General features: G+C 43.7%; 1 protein-coding gene across 2 annotated transcripts in view; it reads left to right on the forward strand.

Moving 5' to 3' along the window:
• Positions 1 to 20,097, forward strand: part of Uxs1 (UDP-glucuronate decarboxylase 1) — an 81,801-nt gene that overhangs the window by 52,506 nt on the left and 9,198 nt on the right. For both annotated transcript variants that reach the window (XM_090336287.1, XM_090336286.1), the window contains 2 exons: positions 7,776 to 7,895; positions 16,793 to 16,836. In XM_090336287.1, coding sequence (XP_090192413.1) covers positions 7,776 to 7,895; positions 16,793 to 16,836 — 164 coding nt within the window. The remainder of the gene's footprint in view (positions 1 to 7,775; positions 7,896 to 16,792; positions 16,837 to 20,097) is intronic.

The following is a 20,097-nucleotide window of genomic DNA, read 5'->3' on the forward strand; positions in this document are numbered from 1 at the left end:
CATGAGTATTTTAGCATCCATGTGCTGTACCAAAAGTTGCACACAGAACAAGAGGCCAAGTTTCCCATAACTGGTTCTGTCACTGTGTGATCTGGAAACATGGCATGGCCTTATTCTAATCTCTGGCTTTTGTCTACCCTGCCTCACTGGAATAGGGCCCTTGCCTGTATTTTCTCAGCCAGTGTGTCCTGTTCTTCTGCCAGAGTCTACTCAGATATACCCTGCATTGATGATGGACACAAGGAAATAAATGTGGGCGTGCAATGCTGTCCCAAACAGGTCCAACCTCCAGGTTAGCTGGGGACACTGAGAAAGGGCAGAGCCACCCAGCAAGTGAGGCAAGACCCCCAGCCTTTAACTGCTCTGTGCAGTCAGTCAGACCTGCCTCGAACTACAGGCAGTGGCATAAGGTCAAGTCACCCAGGCTTGCCTTATTGTCGTCAGGGAGGGGCTGTCTTCACTTATTTATTTATTTAAGTAATTATACAAAGGGGCTTTAATTCAACATGTCCAGGTTATGGGTATAATACACTTTCTTGGTGACATACTAACATAAATGGTCCATAAAATAAGCCACTGTGGCCGGGTGCTGGTGGCTCACATTTGTGATCCTAGCTGAGGAGGCTGAGATCTGAAGATCGTGCTTTAAAGCCAGCCTGGGTAGAAAAGTCCCTGTGAGACTCTTATCTCCACTCTACTTCCACTGGAAGTAGAGCTGTGACTCAGAAGTGGTCGAGTGCTAGGCTTGAGGAAAAAGAGCTCAAGGACAGCACCCAGGCCCTGAGTTAAAACCCCATGACCAAAAAATAAAAAATAACAACCATTAAAACCCAAAACCATTCCAGTGTGCTGGTGTAGGTATTTAGACCTCTCACCTTTCATTAGCAAAAATATCACTTTTAGGAAGAATGTGTATTTGTCCTTTTTGAGCCCAGATTATTTGAAACTAAAATGGAGATGTTCTCATGAACCCACAGAACATCCTCCATGTTTATGGGAAGTGGCCGGAGGGAGCATGGTGAAGGAAAGAACATGTAAATGGGTTCTCCTGAGGGAGATCGAGGCACCACAGTTCTGTGTTTCTGTCTTCAACAACTGTATCTTACTTAGTGAATCATCCCTTAAGTAAAAGCTGGTCAGCCATGTTGATTGAAACTTTTAAATTTTTATTAAGTGATTTACATTGGAACTTGGTTGATAATTTTTTCACTATGCATATTGCTTAAGTGTACACTCATAATAGTTATCTAGTTACACAGTTTAGTAACAGTGGAGCCAGCCATTACTGAGTAAGCATTGACTAGGTGCCAAGTCTTCTCTGCGTGTCACAGTGACCCTTGAATACCGGGCCATTCTTACCATCTTTTGGGCTCCACAAAGTAGCACCGAGGCTGTTAGGACTCAGCACTTCCATTCTGCTTGCTCTGTCTTGGGTTTGACTGCCTGTAGGGCAGTGCCCTGGGAAATGTAACAGAATGTACCTGTCAGACAACCCTTCGTGAAAGGCTGGTCCTCATGCCTGTGAATAAGTGTTCTTGACAAGAGCCCATCAGAAGGTGGTCCTACCCAGCAAGGGCCATCTTTGGCACTGTGTTTCTTCTCTGAATCACCAGTCCTCCCACTCAGAAGATCCAGAAACAAAGGTAGAATAAATACAACAGTCCTGGCCACTGCCAGCCCCACCTGTCACTGGGACATAGTGGCTCCTACTTGTGGAAATGTCACCCACTTCATTTCCTGTTACAAAACTGGGCTCAGAAATTGCCTTATGGAAAACAGGCTTACCACTTTTTGGATAAAAGATGGCGGAACTTAGGCTCTTGGCTGTCAGGTAGTCAGTGGTACTGTATGGCATATCACTCTGTTAGCACATCTGGTCAGGAACTCATGCCTGCACAAGTGAGCAATGCCACTGTTGTAATCTTGGAGATAGCACCATGAAGACAGCCTGTGTGCGCATCTCAATTTGTTGGCAGGTGCAATGTAGCATCCTGTTTCCACAAACCCTGGCCCATTCCCACTGTCTGACCATTAGGGCAAGGAATGATGTGAGCCTGACCTGTGTGGCCAGAATCCTATCCAGTTCTAGCAACAGGCTTCCTGAGGAGGAGGGGGTGAGAGGGCCAAGAATCAGACCTGCGTGGATGTCATGGTGACCTTTACTTGAGTTCTCACAGGCCTGCAAAGAAGGCTTGATATGAACTTCCATTCCTGTGTTGTAAAGATTGGGCTCCTCATAAGGAGCCTTTGGTGGGGCTCTTACACACACCCCAGCATCACATTTTTCTGAATCAGTGCTGAAGAGGGAGGAAAACAATGTTTTTCCTCTGTCTGTAAGAATGGAATCCATACAGTTAGGCAGAATGCTTTGTTGCTGTACAAATAAGAACCCATAATGACATGTAGAGACAGACAAAAGCAGGAAAAATAGAAGAGGAAAACCCACCACGTGAAGACGTTGAAGACTATTAGACATCAAAAACCTTGATCATCCTGTAGCTCAAGATTTCCTGTTCGTAGTGAAGCTGGGTCTGAGCTCTTGTTGTCCTTGCTGGGCTTGCCTTCTTGGTGTGGTCTAGTCTTGCCTTCTCTAGGCTCAGACTTGCTTTCTGGGACTGTGACGTCTCCCTTCATTTCAGTGCATGTCTTGTTTACTGAGCCTAGACCCTACAGGGCACTCTGATGTTGTGCTTGCCCAGTGTGCCACTAGATGAAGGTATTACGTGAGGTTGCCCTGTGTGCCTGGAGTGGATATTACAGAGGAGCAGGAGATGGGGCCATGCACTCTGTTGAAGTGGTTAACCCATTTTACAGAAGGGAAAGGGAGACCTGAAACTTTGTTTTCAGCTCTCTGGCTCATTGGTGGAGCTGGAGCCAATGGCTGGCTACCCGAAAGGCTTGTCTTCTTCTCTCTTGGCTGTTCTGGTGAGCTGTGGTAAGGAAGGAAACCACACTGAAAGAAAGAAGGTGACACTATTCTGAGTCCCAGAACATAGAGTCCGAGGACAGAAAGCACAGTTGCTGTCCCCATCACCAGCACGTCCCTCTCAGCAGGAAGATGACGCTACAGGTAGCTACATTGCAACCTTGTTAGGTTTGAGATAATTTTAGAAAACACTTCTTTAACATTTTACTGTTTACCATTTATATCAAGAGATAAATGAAAATAATTAGAAAGGATTACCCAAGTATAATAGTATGGGTGTGTTTCATGCCTGATAAATGTAATACATAATATAAACAGGATAATAGAAGTATACATGTGTGCACACGTGCGTATGTGCATGCGTCTGTGTGTCTGTGTGTGCTTGTGCCGAGCGTGCATGTGCTCATGCCCCAGTACTGAGTCTTAAATTCAAGGCCTGGGTGTTACCCCTTTGCTTTTTTTCTCCATGTCACAGTTCTACTTACAGCTTTTTCCTGGTTGTTTGGAAATTAGAGTCTCATGGACTTTCTTTCTTGGGTAGCTTTGAACCATGATCCTGAGATTTAAGCTTTCTGTATAGGTAGGATTATAGGCATGAGCCACCAGTGCCTGGCTGAGCAACTTAAAAAGAAAAATTCTTTTGAAGGCATCTCTTTTGAATTCTCCTAATGAATGAAATTCCTAATGTAGTCAAAATAAGATTTGAATACAGAAAAATGATGAATGAGATGGTGTTGGGATCAAAGGGTTAGAACATCCTTTTTGAATAATGTGAACTTGCTAGAGAGGGCTTCGGATGCCACTTTTGCATGGTTGTGGGTTCAGTGGTTTTAAAATGTGAGACCCATCCAGTGACTACTGTCAGGGCGTAGTGTGCATGTGAGTCTGCCCCTGAGCTTGTGGACTGCCCACCCTTTGAGCTGCCCCTGAGCTTGTGGACTGCCCACCCTTTGAGCTGCCCCTGAGCTTGTGGACTGCCCACCCTTTGAGCTGCCCCTGAGCTTGTGGACTGCCCACCCTTTGAGCTGCCCCTGAGCTTGAGGACTGCCCACCCTTTGAGTTGCCCCTGAGCTTGTGGACTGCCCACCCTTTGAGTTGCCCCTGAGCTTGAGGACTGCCCACCCTTTGAGTTGCCCCTGAGCTTGTGGACTGCCCACCCTTTGAGCTGCATCTGCAAAACGGGCAACTATTCCTAAAACCATGGACTAGCCAGCAGGAAGCAGACTCAGAAGTCATCTAAGCCCCTGGCTTTGACAGTGTAGGATTTGTTTTTTTGTTTTTGTTTTTGTTTTTTTGTCAGTCATGGGGCTTGAACTATGGACCTGGGTACTACCCTGAGTTCTTCAGCTCAAGGCTACTGCCCTTCCCCTAGAACCATAGTACCACTTCCAATATAGCTTTTTTTTTTTTAATTAACATCAGAATACTTTAAAAAAATATATATCAGAGAGCTGGTGTGTAGATTATATTACAATAAAGAAGCCAAAACAAGTCCAGTGTTCCTGGATGAAATTTCGTTGCAAAGGTATCCCAGAACTAGGTCCGCTTTGTGTCTTGACAGTGTGAGCTGCTCACAGAGTCCCTGATGTCCATACTCTGCTTCCCAACTAAGGACTAGCATAGCCTACTACATGGAAAGCATCAAGAAGGAGAGTTCAGTTCTTTTTTTTCAACATAATGTAAAATTTTTATTATTATAAAAGTGATATATAGGGGCCGGGAGTTTGGCCTAGTGGTTAAAGTGCTTGCCTAGCATGCATGAAGACCGGGTTCGATTCCTCGAACCAGAAGTGGTGCTGAGGCTCAAGTGGTAGAGCTCTAGCCTTGAGAAAGTCCAAGGACAGTGCTCAGGCCCTGAGCTCAAGCCCAGGACTGGCAAAAAAAAAAAGTGATATAAGGGCTACAGTTACCTAAGTTAGGTAATGGGTATATTTCTTTTTGGACAATGTCACCCTTCCCTGTCTCCCAGATTTTCCCTCTCTGTCCCCACCCACAAGTTGTATATTTCGATTTCAACATAGTATCTAGAGTGTACCACTGCTGCATTTGTTCCTCCATTGTCCTTCCATTTCTGTGCCCACCCCTTACCCTCCCAAAGACAAACAAGCAAAGAAGGCAAAAAGAAAAGAAAACCAAGGCAATAGGAAAAAACAAAGTGGTTTCCATTTCTTAGAGTTTTTATTTTGTATTATTTTATATAACCAGATGCACATAGGCATTATGCCTTTGTATTCCTCTCCTAAAAATACCATCCTTCAGTCTCACAGTGTGTGACAGAGAACTCAGGGATAAGGCTGTGGACAGAGGTAGTGATCTAGTGGCTTCAGCCCTAGCAAGGGCTCACTGGACTCTTGGGGAGCTGGAGCACATACCATTTAACTTGCTGTCTTTGCTGTCCTGTGTGGTCTACCCATTTCAGATTCAAATGGAGAAAGGAAAACAAGCCAGCCAGTGTGCATTGGCCAGTTAATGTCCGCAGAGCTCAGCTCTTAATGAGGCCTTGTTTTGGAGTATATTTCCTGAAGTAGAAGTCTAAGGCATAAAAGCACTTGATTGGTTGCATACTTGGCAGAGCACATTGAGCTTTCCTAAATTTGCTGTGGTTTTCTTAGAAGAAAGCCATCTACATCCACTTCTGATTCTTTCCTGGTCTCAGTGGTTAAATGCAAGTGTACATTTGAGTACCATTTCATTGAGAAGTACCTCCACTCCTCTTTCCCGCTGTTGTAAATAAGCCCTTGTTATCCAGAAGTATGCATTCCAAGACCCCCAGTGCAAGAGACTACAAATAGACTGTACCTCGTTGCTTAATAATTTTGTCTTTACTGGTAACTTATCATACACTGACCATAGCTATACCTTTTACAGTCCATAAAGTGACAGTAAAGCTAGCACACTTCTGCTCTGTTATCCACCCCAGCCCTCCAGTATTTTGTGGGTAGATTGTTCTTACTATAGATTTCAGTGTCCTCGGCATATGAATTTATTTTCTTATGTCTTCTTTTCTTTTTCATCATTACACTTAAAGGAGGTATTCTGAGACTTTTTGGGGGGCATATCTTAGTTGTCTTAATCACTTCGGGGTCTGGGAACATTATTAAGTAGAATAAAGGTTTCCTGTGTGCATGCACATGTGCTTGCGTGAGTACACGCGTGCACATACACACACACACAGCTGCCTACACAGTTAACCTGACAACAAGACCACTACTAGGTAACAAATGAGTGGGTAGCTTATCCAGCATGGATTCCCTGGATGGACGCACGGCTTGTATCCTAGACAGAACCCAGTAGGATCATGAGAGATATTACCATGTTATTCAGGTTAAAACTTAGAAGTTTGTTTTTATAATTTTTCATTTAATGTTTCCAGACCCCAGATTACTTGAAACTGCAGGTAGCAAAACTACAGGTTTGATGATTGGGTATTCTAACTAGTCCAGTGGAGAAAAGGGTTGCTTTATTCCTAGCCTTAGAAACTCCTAAGAACGGTACTAAGAATCTCAGTAGCTCATCTGAAATTATAATCAATCAGATATTCCTAGAGTTAGCATTGATAAATATCACTCTGGTTGGTAGAAATTAACTGTGTGCTAGCTCCAGGACTTCCAAACCCTTGCAAATCCCAGCACAGGAATCAACTCCCTAGAGAGATAGATGAGGCTGCTGTGTACAGAGGTGGAAGCTGGGGGACTCCAGCCTTTTAAGGGCTCACATGAGCCCCCAGGACTGTGCAACACTTCCCTCTAACTTGCTGTCAGTGGAAAAATTCCAGCCTCATTAGGTAAGGGTCTGTTGGTTCCCCCATGCAGATCTGCAGTGGTAGAATTAGCAACTAAAAGAATGGTTTTAATTGACAAGGATAACAATAGCAGCTATTTTCCATTACCACCACTGGCCCTGTGCTAAGCACACTCTTAATACCCCTAAAGGTAAGTACTGGACCTGCGACTGTGACTAACACGAGTGGAGGTAGGCTTGGATTGAGGGCAGCGGTGCTGAAAGGAACTGGGAGAAGCAAGCCTCACCTGGTCACACCTAATCCCCCCTGCTCACAGACTCCCAGCCATGCGCATCGTAGTATAGGGGATCTAACACTAGCAGCACACTGTGAAAGCCCACTGACCCGGGCTTTGTGATAACAGCACTGAACTTGATCCATAGCAAAGCAGCCGGTAACATTTACAGTTGAGCCAGATTGCTTGGGAAGGCTTTAACAAACACATTGAAAGTACACTTTGCCAGATTACAAAAGTAATGTCTGTCTATTACTGTAAACTTAAAAAGACAGCAAACATAGAGATGAAAATAAACAGCAATATCGATGTGTATCTGTCCAGGCCCTTAGCCATCCACTTGTGATAAGGACTTACCTGTGTTTATTCTTCACTGGACAGAAATTTAGGATATAGACCCAAGGTACCTATTTAGAATGTTCAGATCCTTCTTTTTCTAATATAAAGTAATTCAGTTTGTTTTCTTTTTCTTGTCAGCTATCCAGTACATTTTGACATTTGGATCTATATTGAGTGACAAAGCTGCAGAATGTATTACATGAAAAAAGTGATACAGTATTCAGAGCATGCTGCTGTTTGGAAAATGCTGCCTTGGGAAACGAGTTTCATACCTAAATTTCCCCTTGCACTCTCAGACTGTCACACAGCCTCGCTTACCTACATGAGGACATTGGTGCCTTTGGGGAGTGAGATCTGGGACAGCTTTGGCGATCTTTTCTGTAGCTCTGACCTAGAATGAAAAGCAGACCATTTTTGGTCTGTTTTCTACACCTCCACAACCTTCAGGCTGGAAAGGGAGATGCCCCTCACCTCCTCTTTTCCCTGTGTTTCAGGAAGGCGTGGAAGTGCGAGTGGCAAGGATCTTCAACACCTTTGGGCCTCGTATGCACATGAATGATGGGCGGGTGGTCAGCAACTTCATCCTGCAGGCCCTTCAGGGGGAGCCCCTCACGGTAGGTACCCGACACTGGGCTTAGGGGCCACTTGTTACCCACATCCAGATTCAGCCCACACAGGTGAAAGACAGCAAACCTTGATTCAAAGAAGAATGATTCCATAGTTGCCCTTTCCTAGTCATACATATCTCTGCCAGTTGTGTGAAGAGGAACGAAGGTAGGTTGTCAGAACCCAGATGAGGAGCAGTTTCACAGTAAAATTCCTGTGCCCACCTTATCCAGTTGCCCATGCCTGGGATGTGGTATGCTTGTACCAGATGGCCTGTTCAAAAATCCTGTCAGCCAAGCACCTGATCCATGCCTGCAATTCTAGCTACTGAAGAGGCTAAAGATCTGAGGATCGCAATTAAAAGTTAGCCTGGGCAGGAAATATCTCAGAGACTGGTATCATCTCCAGGTAACTAGCAAAATGCCAGTAGAGCTGTGGCTCAAGTGGTAGCCTGCCAACCTTGAGCAAACAAGCTAAGGGGTAGTTCCTAGACCCTGAGTTCAAGCCCCAGTAGCACAGAATAACTAAAACAAAAAACAAAGTTTTACTCCTGTCGTTTTCTTGTCATACTGGATCGTAGCTAAGGATATCCAGGAAGGATCAGGTCAGGGTAGGAAAAAAGTGAGCTGACTATGGATTGACCTTGCCAAGAGTGACAAGGGCTTAGTTCCTTCCTCCCTCCCAGGAGGCTCCCATGGCTTAGGGTCACAAGGCACTGTGAGAATGTCTGCTGACACTGACTACTCTTGGTACACCTAGATACTGTTGGGGGTGGGAGCTATTGCACCTTCCATATCAGTCCCTGACCCTCTTGCCTGTCAATGGAATTGTACCCCTGGCCCACTCACATGCTCAGTTGGGTTTCTTCATTTGCTGAATTCTTCTGGCTCTCCTCTGTCTCCTCCCTCCTCTGGACTTCCTCCTTGTCTTTTCCAAGCTCTGCCTCAGAGTATTTGCTATTCCGTTCTGTAGCCTTCTAGAGTTTTTTTCAATGTGGTGAGACTCTGGAGACTAGCCATCTGTCCTGAAAATGCTGCACCATGGTTTGTTTGTTGGCTGGTTGTATCTTGGAGAAAACCCTGTAAGTATTCAGATACTCCTTGACCCTCATTAGGATTACATTTTGATAAACCCATCATAAGCTGAAAAATTTCCAGATCATCCTGGCTCCAGATGCTCCTTGACTTCTAATTGGGTTCCGTTTTAAAGTTGAACCATCATTTATTGAGGATATGTGCATTTATTGAGGATATCCATCTCCCAGTCACCTGCTCAATAGTTAGTAGACCAGCCTTTTATTCTGATCTTCAAAGCTGTTACCTCTTAGCAGTCATAGCAGTTCTGTGGGTTCCAGTGACATGATGCCCGTTTTCTAAGTGAAGGCACTGAGGCACAAAAATTAGTTTCCAGGTTCCTGTGGCAAATCATAATAACTCGAACCCAGAGCCTGCTCTTAATCCCTGTTTTCCATGATATATCTGCCATACATGTGTTAGCTGCTCTACTACCTGGGTAGGACAAAGGCTTAGCCTGTACCTAGTGGGTTGCTCTCTCCCCTGTCCCCAAAGCAGGGGTGCTCTGAACATGGATGATTATGACAGCAGTTGTAAGTTCCTCATAGCCAGCACTCCTCACCTCCTTTTCTCCCTGAGGGGCATCTGTGCACCTGACCAAGGGCCCTGCATGGTTCTTCTTCCCACACCAGCACATGATCAGGGCCTGGCCCTGGCTGAGTATTCCGTGGGACTGCTCTTTTTCTTCTGTTCTCACAGTCTTTCCCAAGAGCTTACCATCCAGAGACACTCCAGTGGCTTTCACCCCAGGAACAACTTGAGTCCACAGCTTCTTCCTGATGTGCCCCACGGCTCCCAATCTCCCCTGGATGACGTGTCCTGGCAGTGTTTCCGTGGACAGTCTCCTCATTTAGGTGGAGCCCTTTGAACCACTCTATATCATTGTCCTCGTTGTCATTCTCATTTTCATTACAGGTGTCACTGAGAACATACTAATTTTTCCCAGCACCCTGCTGGTACATGTCAGCCCTTCAAATTAGTGTTATTCTGTTAACAGCTGTGTCCCAGCGCTCAGGTGGTGTTAGATAAATGTTGATAACGTGATTGAGTCTTGGGTAGTTTCCTTCTGTGGTGATGAGTAAAGGCAGTGTAGCAACATGTCATAGAAACTAGAGCTGTAGCTCATATTCTTAGATAGATCTTGCCCTTGTTCTTCCTGCAGCTACACCTGGCCTCTGTATCTGTGGGTCCCATAGGCACATATTCAGATGGCTTTAGGTTATTAGAAAATAATTTGTGCAGTTCAGAACACGGACAGAATTGTTTTCCTTCATCATCATCCCCTAAATAATACAGTATAATGTTTTTTCACATGGCAGTGACATTAAATTAGCTAACATGAGATAGTTTCATTTACCACAGAAAGATGTACATAGTCTATGCAGATTGCTACACCATTTTATCTAAGGAACTTGAGCAGCCATAGATTTTCGTGTTTGTGGAGTGTTCTGAAATTAGTTCCTATAGATACCAAGACTTTGTGTGAAGTTCAGAGACTCGTGTCCTAGAACCCCTCTCTAGCACTTCCATTGAGAATGCTGCCTCTTCAGGAGAGCGTCCTGATACCTTTTCTTCAGACAGTACTCTCAGTAAGTCTTCCTACTAGTAAGATCACAGTGCTTTGTTTAAACTGTAACAGCCTTCTACTTGATGTATTGCCTCCTTCACGGCATTGAGGCCCCCTGTCAGTGCTGGGGAGTGAGTTCTCTGGCCAGTCCCCAAATGCACTCATTGTTAGCAGATGGTAATAACTCATGGTTGTCTTCTGGCCCAACACATTTCTGTGCCAGGGACAGGAGGGACAAGACCACCAGTGCCAGTGAGTGCGTCCAACCAGAACATGGCAGGCGTTCATCCTTCCTAGATGCCTGTGCATGCACGAGCCCTCAGGGACGGCTTGGTTTCTTTCTGTCACAGAATTCTTGATCCCATCAAGAACTTGAGGAAGCCACTAGCTCATTATGCTTTTCTATCCCATTTAAATGTTTCTTGCTTTTGTCAAGTGGTTATCTTGAGAAATCTGGAGAGACCCATACAGAGCTGTCTCTACCCAGCCTGTGTTTTGTGTTTTGGAAGGCTTTATTAAGGAAAGGAAATAGGGGAGATGGCGTTTTTACTTTCCTTTCTCTGTCTCTTTCTCTGCCTTGTGTGTGCGTGCACGTGTGCTCTCTTTCTCTCTTTATGCCAGTTGTAGGGCTTGAGCTCAGGGCCTGAGGACTGTCCTTGGGCTTTTCTCAAGGCTAGTGCTTTACCACTTGAGCCACAGCACCACTTCCAGTTTTTTCTATGTATGTGGTACTGAGGAATCGAACCCGGGTCTTGGTGGATGCTAGGCAAGCACTCTACTACTAGGCCAAACTCCCGACCCTCCCACTTGCTTCTTTCTTTCTTTCTTTCTTTCTTTCTTTCTTTCTTTCTTTCTTTCTTTCTTTCTTCCTTCCTTCCTTCCTTCCTTCCTTCCTTCCTTCCTTCCTTTCTTCCTTTCTTCCTTGTTCCTTCCTTCCTTCCTTCCTTCTTTCTTCCTTCCTTCCTTCTTTCCTTCCTTCCTCCATCTTTCTCTTTGGTGCTAATACTGAGATTTCAGCCCAGGGCCTAGGTGCTTTCCTTTAGTTTTTTCACTCAAGGCTAGCACTCTGCCACTTGGAGCCACGCCTTAATCTCTAGCATTTTAGTGGTTAATTAAAACTGAGAGTCTGCCTAGCCTACGTAGGCTGGCTTTGAACTATGACCCTCAGATCTCAGCCTCCTGAGCAGCTAGGATTACAAGCCAGTGGCATCTGGCCCTTCACTTTCCCAGATCTGTTACTAGAGCTACCTGCCTTCTAAAATGCCTTTGTTATCTGATAGCTCAGCAAAGTTAAGTCCTTGAGCATGCCTCAGCTTTTGAGTCTTATTTACTTCCCTATCAGAAACCTGCTATGAGAGCATCGCATGTGTGTTGCTTACTTAAGAACATTGCCATGCATCAAAGTGGTATTTTAAATTGAATCACATAGAAGGTCTGAGTATTGTGTCCTACTTTAGAAAGTTTGGAAAGTAGGTAAGTATACTCAGGTGGAGCTAGCATACTAAGGGTATCTTTGAAGACGTTTTGGCTCACAATTTAGTTATGACATACACATTCACATTTGGATTTAATTCTGTTTTACCAAAGATTTATTCTAGTTTGCAGATAAGAAGCCAGCATATTGAGATTTGCCCAGGTCAGCCTATATCTGGCAGATCTGGAGTATGAATATTCTAAGACTGTCGTTTATAAAGCCTTTCTTTCCAAAGATCAGTTCTACAGAAATTACTCTTAAAGAACCAGTTATCTCATATTGTTACAGTATTTTACCTTGTTATCTGATATATTCGATATATGTGTATTTGGTTATTTGAAATCGGAAAAGGAAGGAAAACAAGATGAGGGGTGGGGGTGAGTGGAGGTAAATGGGGACCAAGACATGAGAAAGGGTATCAATGTATGTGAAGTAATGCACCTTCTATCTGGTGAATATAATGTAACCCTTCTATTAATTACAATAAAAATATATATGGAAAAAAAGAACCAACTTAAAATGGATGTGATATTTAGTATGATGGGCATTATAGAATCCTAGGCAATCCTGAACTTCCTTTTTTGAAGAGAAGATACTATTCTGTTACAGAAAGTCATTTGGTAACACTTGTAGAAAGCATGGGAAATCTTCAAAATCTTCATGAAGCATATGGAGACATAGCAGTTAAACTTTGTGGAGTGGAGTGGAGTGGAGGGAGGGAGAGGCAGAGAGACACAGAGACAGAGACAGAGACAGAGAGACTGAGCTCACTTCAGCTCTAAGCACAGCATAGACTAGTGAGAACTTACAACCAAGAAGGAAGGTATACAGAAGTGTACCGAAGGAAGTAGGAAGCAGCTTAGGAGCCTATGGGTTCTGGCCCTTCCACCCTAACAGGATTCTTTCTTCTCTCTCCTTGTGCTGGTATTGGGTTCTATCTGGGCACTGTCGCTTAGCTTTTTTTGCTCAAGGCTGACCGTCTCCTACATGTGCCCAACCTCCCCTTCTGACCTTTTGGTCGTTAATTAGAGATGAGTCTCATGGACTTTCCTGCCAAGGCTAACTTTGAACTGTAATCTTCAGATCTCAGCTTCCTGAGTAGTTAGGATTACAAGTGTGAGCCTCCACTCCTCAGCTCTAACAAGAATTGTTTTAGAAGACATGTCAAAGTGTTCAGAGATGAGAAAACTGCTAAGATGAAAGGTGATGAAAGAGAGAGGGAGGGGTTTCTTACTAATTGGACTCTGCATAGACTTTGCTACAGCAGGATTGTCTTTTTTTTTTATTGTAATTAGTTAAAGGGTTACATGATATTTGCCAGATAGAAGGTGCATTAATTCACATACATTGATACCCTTTCACATGTCTTGGTACCCGTTTCCCTCCCCCCCCACACCCCCCACCCGTCTTGGTTTTCCCCCCTTCCCTATCAAATTTCAAATATCCAAATACAAATAAATTCAATATATCAGATAACAAAGTGAGATACTATACCAATATGAGATAACCAAGGGACAGCAAAGGAGATGAGAGACAACATAGTACATTAAGGACAACAATCATTCATTATATGGCTTTTGTTTCAATATCCTGGAGGTCCTTTCAATTAGCTTCACGTTATATGTCCTTATGTATCAAGATTTTGCTCTATTGCAAATCTCTGCTAGTAGAGCCCAAGGTTTCTACTGATTATGACAAATGAGGGAAACCATTGAGCCTAAGTTCCTTTGAGTCTGGCTTACTTCACTTAATATGATTTTTTCTAAGTCTTTCCATTTCCTAACAAATGGGGCGATGTCATTCTTTCTGACAGCAGCATAGAATTCCATTGTGTACAAATACCACAACTTGTTGATCCACTCATCAACTGAGGGACATCTAGGTTGGTTCCATGTCTTTGCTATGGTGAATAGTGCTGCAATGAACATTGTTGTGCTAGTGGGTTTAGTATGTCCTTGTTTCTGGGTGGTTGGGTAAATGCCAAGTAGTGGAATTGCTGGGTCATAGGGGAGTTCTATGTTTAGCCTTTTGAGGCACTGCCACACTGCTTTCCATAGTGGTTGAACGAGTTTGCACTCCCACCAACAGTGTAGTAGTGATCCCTCCTGGCCACATCCCCTCCAGCATCTGTTGTCATTCGTTTTCCTGATCCTGGCCATTCTAGCTGGAGTGAGGTGGAATCTTAGAGTTGTTTTGATTTGCATTTCTTTTATGACCAGAGATGTTGAGCATTTCTTCATGTGTCTATAGGCCATTTTTGTTTCTTCTTCAGAGAAGACTCTCTTTAAGTCTTTGGCCCATTTTTTTAATGGGATGGTTGTTACTTTGGAGGTTAGTTTTGGAGTGATTCAATTTTTTGAGTTGTTGATATATTTTAGATATGAGGCCTTTGTCCGTTGTTTGGTTGGTGAAGATCTTCTCCCACTCTGTAGGCTTCCTGATTAGTTTACTAGCTATGTCCTTTGCCCTACAAAAGCTCTGCAGTTTAATGCAGTCCCACTTATCCAGCCTTTCTAGCAGGATTGTCTTAAGAGCACAGATGGATCTGTGAGAAGTTTTGGATTTCCTGCTGAAATGAATCAGCAGGAAATCTTTGTCACATCGTAAGCACACAGCACATAGTAGAAGTGGACAGTGCTATGCAATCAGCAGAGCGCTCCCTTCTGCCTTCTAGGTCACCACGCTGCTCTGTCCTGCATGCAGCCCTAGTTCCCAGGCCCTTGACAGTGACGTTGACTAGGCATTCCCTGCATGACTCCTGCCCTCTGAAATACACAAGAGTGCTAGACCTCACACGATCTGCTAGGACAGCACAGGGGCCACCAGCATTGATCAGGTGCTCCCTGCCACCCTGCAGTGCTCTCATTCTGGCCTTGCTCAGCACCTGCTGTGTGCCAGGCCCATGGACAAGGTGAGGCCTCTGCCCCTGAGATCAAATGTGTCTGAACATCAAGGAAGTGAAAAAGGTGGGTTCAGTCAGTACCAGCAAGTAGTTGAGTCTACTTCTAGAGGCCCCATTGTTTTTTCCATCCTTTGCTGAGATTTGCTGCGGTAGCTTTTGTTCCTCATCACAGACATTCCCCAGCCTCTCTTCCTGGCCCCCAAACACTGCAGCAGAACCTCCAAGATAGCAGTAAGAGCCAAGTGAACTGGCATGTGTGAATGCATGTTGGGGGTTGCTTTTGCAACATGCCTTTTAACTTGGCATCAGGACATCTGAGGCATACTTTACTACTCTCTTGCCTGCCTACTACCTTTCCTGCCTAGATCAGGTGAGATGAACCCCCAGAGGCAGGGAGGAACCTGGGGCTGGGGGAAGAGGTGATCCTGATCATTATAATTTTTTTTTCCCTAAAGAAAACTACTGTCCAGCTGACCTCTTCCCCCCGCCCCCCGCCACAGCAGACAGCAGAAATTTTCTGCCTTTGCCTCTGGATGAGGGGGACTGTAAGGTTAAGGACTCTCAGAGGCTCTGTTGTAGGTTTCATTAATGGTACAGATTGAGTATCCACAACCCCAAGTTTAGGTTTGTCTCAAACCTGACTGTCACATGACATCACACACAGAAAATTAGATCACAAGTTAAAATAAAAATACAGGCATACCAAAAAGACTGTGTATAATTACCTTTAGACTTTGTGGTAACTGAATAAAGAATAAAAGCAAATGTTGTGTTTATACTTGAATCGCGTTCCCAAGTTGTTACTGTGCTTGTGTAGCTGTCCCAAAACTGAAAAATAAAATAAAGTTCCAAACACCTGGTCCCATGCATTTCAGAGTAAAGAGTGTGCATGGTGTTTTGTTGAACTGCTATAAGACAAATGAGCCTGGCCCAGGGGCTCACAGAGATTATGCTTTCCTCAGAAATTATTGGAATTATTTTAGGAGTTTAATAATTGGCCTGGACTCACCCAGATTATTCGAGTCTGACTTTGTAGATGGTATGCAAGAACTGGTCATTTTAGAAGGCGATAGGGCATACCATGGTTCAGTCACGATGGAGAATTACAGATATAGAGATTACATATAGAGCTGTAGGTCAGATAGGAGGGCCAGTAGCCTTACAAGCAGTCATCTACCCCATCCTACCCTATTCAGTTTTCATGACCTTCTTGTACAAAGAGAATGAGTAGGGATCAGTAAGACTCCTTCAGATCTGTTCCTCTGCTCCCACCAGTCTCCCGGGAGGCTAGCAGCTTGGTGTTGGTCACCTGTTGGGGTCACTGGGCAGCTAGCTGCAGAGTGTGAGGATACACCTGTCTCATCTTGAGTCTGTTGCCCTGTCTGGACTGTGATTCCAGTGATTCTGTAGGTATCCAGGGTGGAAAGCCCCAGTTGAATGTTTGCATTACCCTCTGCATGTGGAGTCAGTTGTCCAGTGGGACTGAGATTGCATTCCCAGAACTTAATGTGGCCAGAGAGAAGTGTATTCCAATTACCATCCTTTTTTTTTAATGTATAGAGGGGTTACAGTTATATTCACCAGAGAGAAGGTGCGTTACTTCTCACACATTGATACCCTTTCTCATGTTTTTGTCCCAATTTCCCTTCCCCTACCCGAAATTACTATCCCTTAATGAAGACCTTTACATTTGGGGGGTTTTGCTAGCTTCTCACTTTTAAGCATAATACTTCGAAAGTAGTGTCAAATGTGGCTTGAGATGTTTTACAGCTGTATCACCTCCCTTTCAGGGAGATGTTTTGGTTTTAGTATCCCAGAACTTTGAGGGACCTCGATTTCCAGTGCTGGTGTACTTATTTTGGCAGGCCTAACTGTTGATTTCCTCCTAGGTGTATGGATCTGGGTCTCAGACGAGGGCTTTCCAATATGTCAGGTAAGGCACTATGACTTCGCACTAGCCGGGAACTGGGGAATAGACTTGGACAGCTCAGTATCTACTGTGTCTGTTATTTCACTCTTACGTGTATGCTGGTTAATAGTGAATTTTAATGTTAGAATTGGAAACCTCTTGCTCTTCTCTGAAATTTAAAACTAGAATGTGCCTATAAATCTACAAGTAAACACACTGGATGGTGAAAGAAAGAAATGCACTAGGACATGATAAAATATGCAGGTCTCTAGGCTTTCACACAGAGACTGACCAAGGGATAATATTCTTAGGAGAGGATCACATAAACACGATACCTATACATCGGACCAGATAAAATGATACTTATTGTAACGAACTCTGGGAATTGGAAACAAGACATTTTTTTCTTATTTGCCGTTTTTGTTTTCATTTTCCTGTATCTTATTTGCTTGTTTGTTTGTTTGTTGTTCCTGTCTTTGGGAGGTTGGGGAGGGCACAGAAATGGTAGGATATAATCATGCGTGGTACTGTGCTGAGCTACAGCAGTGACAGTCACTAGCCACAGTGTTGAAAATGACTGAGGGAGATAGTGAGGGAAGGAGTGACATTGTTCATAAAGAAATGTAGTCTTTATCTGACTTATGTAGCCATAATACCTCTATAAATCATCTTTACAACAACAATAAATATCTTTTTAATCTGATGCTCATCTTCCTCACGTCTGTGACTGCTGAGTTATAGTCTTTTACTGCCACCTAGTGTTGTGGAAGTGAAGAGGCCCAGAGCTGAGGGCAGCTTGCGTGATCCCATTGCAGTCCAAGTAAAGAAATAGATGATAGATACTCTGCTAATCACCCTTCCAGGCTGCATATAGCCAAAGCAGGTCTATTTTAAAGGTGACTTTCTAGGGAGGATGACAGAGCCTTCATTAAGGTTACACCTTGTAAGTAGTATCCTAACATTGAACTTTGTGCTGAAATAATGAAGGGGAAAAATATATCTTTAGAATAGTTTCATGTGATGCTTTTTACTGTTGTGGGTTTTTTTTTTCCTGGTTAGTTAGTTGGTTTGCAGTCCTTTTAAATTTACTTTTTTTTTTGGTTGGGAAGTGCAGGTGTTAACTAACTGTAGAGTGTCACGTGAATTCTGAGAGAAGAGTTACAATGACAAGCAGTTACTATACCGAAGTTCCAACCCCTACTTACATGGCTATGATAAATTATGTAGAACTTTCTAATCCCAGTTCATTGTAAGAACCCATTTCTATATTTTGTCACCATGTAATTTTGTTCTTTCATCTATACTCCTAGAAATGCTATTTCTGGTGTCTTGGGTCCTCTTGAGGACACTGTAAAGATTTAAGTTGGCTGTGGGGTACAGTTCTGTCTCAGCCAAAGAAACCATGTGGGATTTTACCTGATTAGACAGGGCACCGGTAGGAGTCTGTTAGAAAAAGGAAAAAAAAAAATAGAACTACTGGCAGTAACTTAAAAGGTTGAAACAGCTGCTGTTGATTTTTGTCAGTAGTTGTTATATTTCCTCCAGAAGAAACAGAATAAACAAACATACACCTTATTCAGTGATTTTGAAGATTTTCCCTTTATCTATTACGCTCTTGCCAAAACAAGGCAAAAAGCCTACAAGGGAAATATACCAAGCCCAGGTATTGCCCAACAGGTGACCTTTTTGGAAGAAGGAAGTTTTGTGCCTCCGAGTCAAGACTCTTCCCATTTCAAAACGCGTAGCTTGGGCACCAGGTGCTGTGAGAAACTTAACTACCAGGGCACTCTTCTGCAGCAGGACCAGTCAGTCAGTTGGCTTCTTTGTGCTGAGTGCCATCTCCTCATAATAATATGTTTTCATTCCATCTTCCATCACCCACTTCCTGAGGCAGTATTAATACCCTTAGGTACACCCTCACCTTGAATTTCCTAACTTGACAGCTCCTACGCCACATGCAGTTACCTTCCTTCTTTTTACTGGGTGCATTGTTTCAAAGTCATCTGTTACAAAATTCCTTTAAATAGCTTCAGATGCTTTGTGGAAGGGATGAGGCACTAATTAAAATAGTTTAGGAACTCAGGAGTACCTGTGCATCTGCAATGACATATCTCATGTCAAAGTAAGACATACCCATGGTGACAGGCCTATGTTGACAGCCATAGCTCACATTGGTTTTTGTGTATACATGTACACACACAGTCCAGGACTCAGACAACTTGGAAAGAAGGCTTAGGTGCTTTCTTAAGAAACATAGGTGTGAATCCTCTCAGCAAATCCCTGTCGCCATGATGCCACAGTGCTGTCTCACTGGTGATATCCAGTGACTAAGCTTAGGGCCAAGAACTCCCAATATGTGTTCATCTGAGGACTGACCAGTTTCCCTCTCCCTCCTCCTGCCTCCTCCCTCCTCCCTCCTCTCTCCTCTCTCCTCTCTCTCCTAGTACTAGGTCTTGAACTCAAAGATTAGATATTGTCCCTTTTCTTTTCACTCAAGGCTAGCACTCTACCACTTGAGCCACATCTCCACTTTTGACCTTTTGCTGGTTAATTGGAAAAAGGATTCTCATGCACTTTCCTGTCCAAGCTGGCTTTGAACTAAGATCTTCAGGTCTTAGTCTCCTGATTAGCTAGAATTACAAGCTTTAGCCAGCAGTTTTGTTCTTAACAAGCTGCTATTTTAAGAATTGAGAATCTTATACTTCACAGAAAAAAAATCAAAACAACTTTAGAATACCTGAATCCATATTTACCATACTGAATTCAGTGTCCCTAGCAGCCACAATTCCCTCCAAAGTATTGCAGGGACCCAGAGGCCTAGGTGTCACCTGCATCAGCATTTGACATGACTGTCTGAATTTCCATAGTCGGGTTCTGTCTCCATTTACATAACAAGGCATGCCGTATCTATTTAAAAAGTCACTTTGTCAAAATGACACTTTTAAAGGGCTCAGGTGAAATGAGTGGTCTAAGCAATTTTGACCTTAAAAGTTGCCAGCCAGTCACATAAAAGATGCACGGCCCCCATGAGGATGACTGCCTAACATTCAGCATCTTGCCACTTCCCCCCACCTCCCATGTCAACCTTAAAGACCTCTTATGGGTACTACAGAATGGCAGCTTTTAATGTCTCCTTTTAAATTTGCATAGCAGATGACCAAGATTGTAATGCTTAAGATTACTGCCGTAATGATGAAGTGACTTTTTGCCAGTTCCTATTGAAAAAAAGAAGTCAGCCAAGGTCAACCAGTGATTTGCATTTGTACTTGATTTCAGAGTAGAATG

This window comes from Megascapheus bottae, chromosome 7, assembly GCF_031878675.1.
Source record: "Megascapheus bottae isolate mThoBot1 chromosome 7, mThoBot2.hap1, whole genome shotgun sequence".
NCBI classification, from domain to species: Eukaryota; Metazoa; Chordata; class Mammalia; order Rodentia; family Geomyidae; genus Megascapheus; species Megascapheus bottae.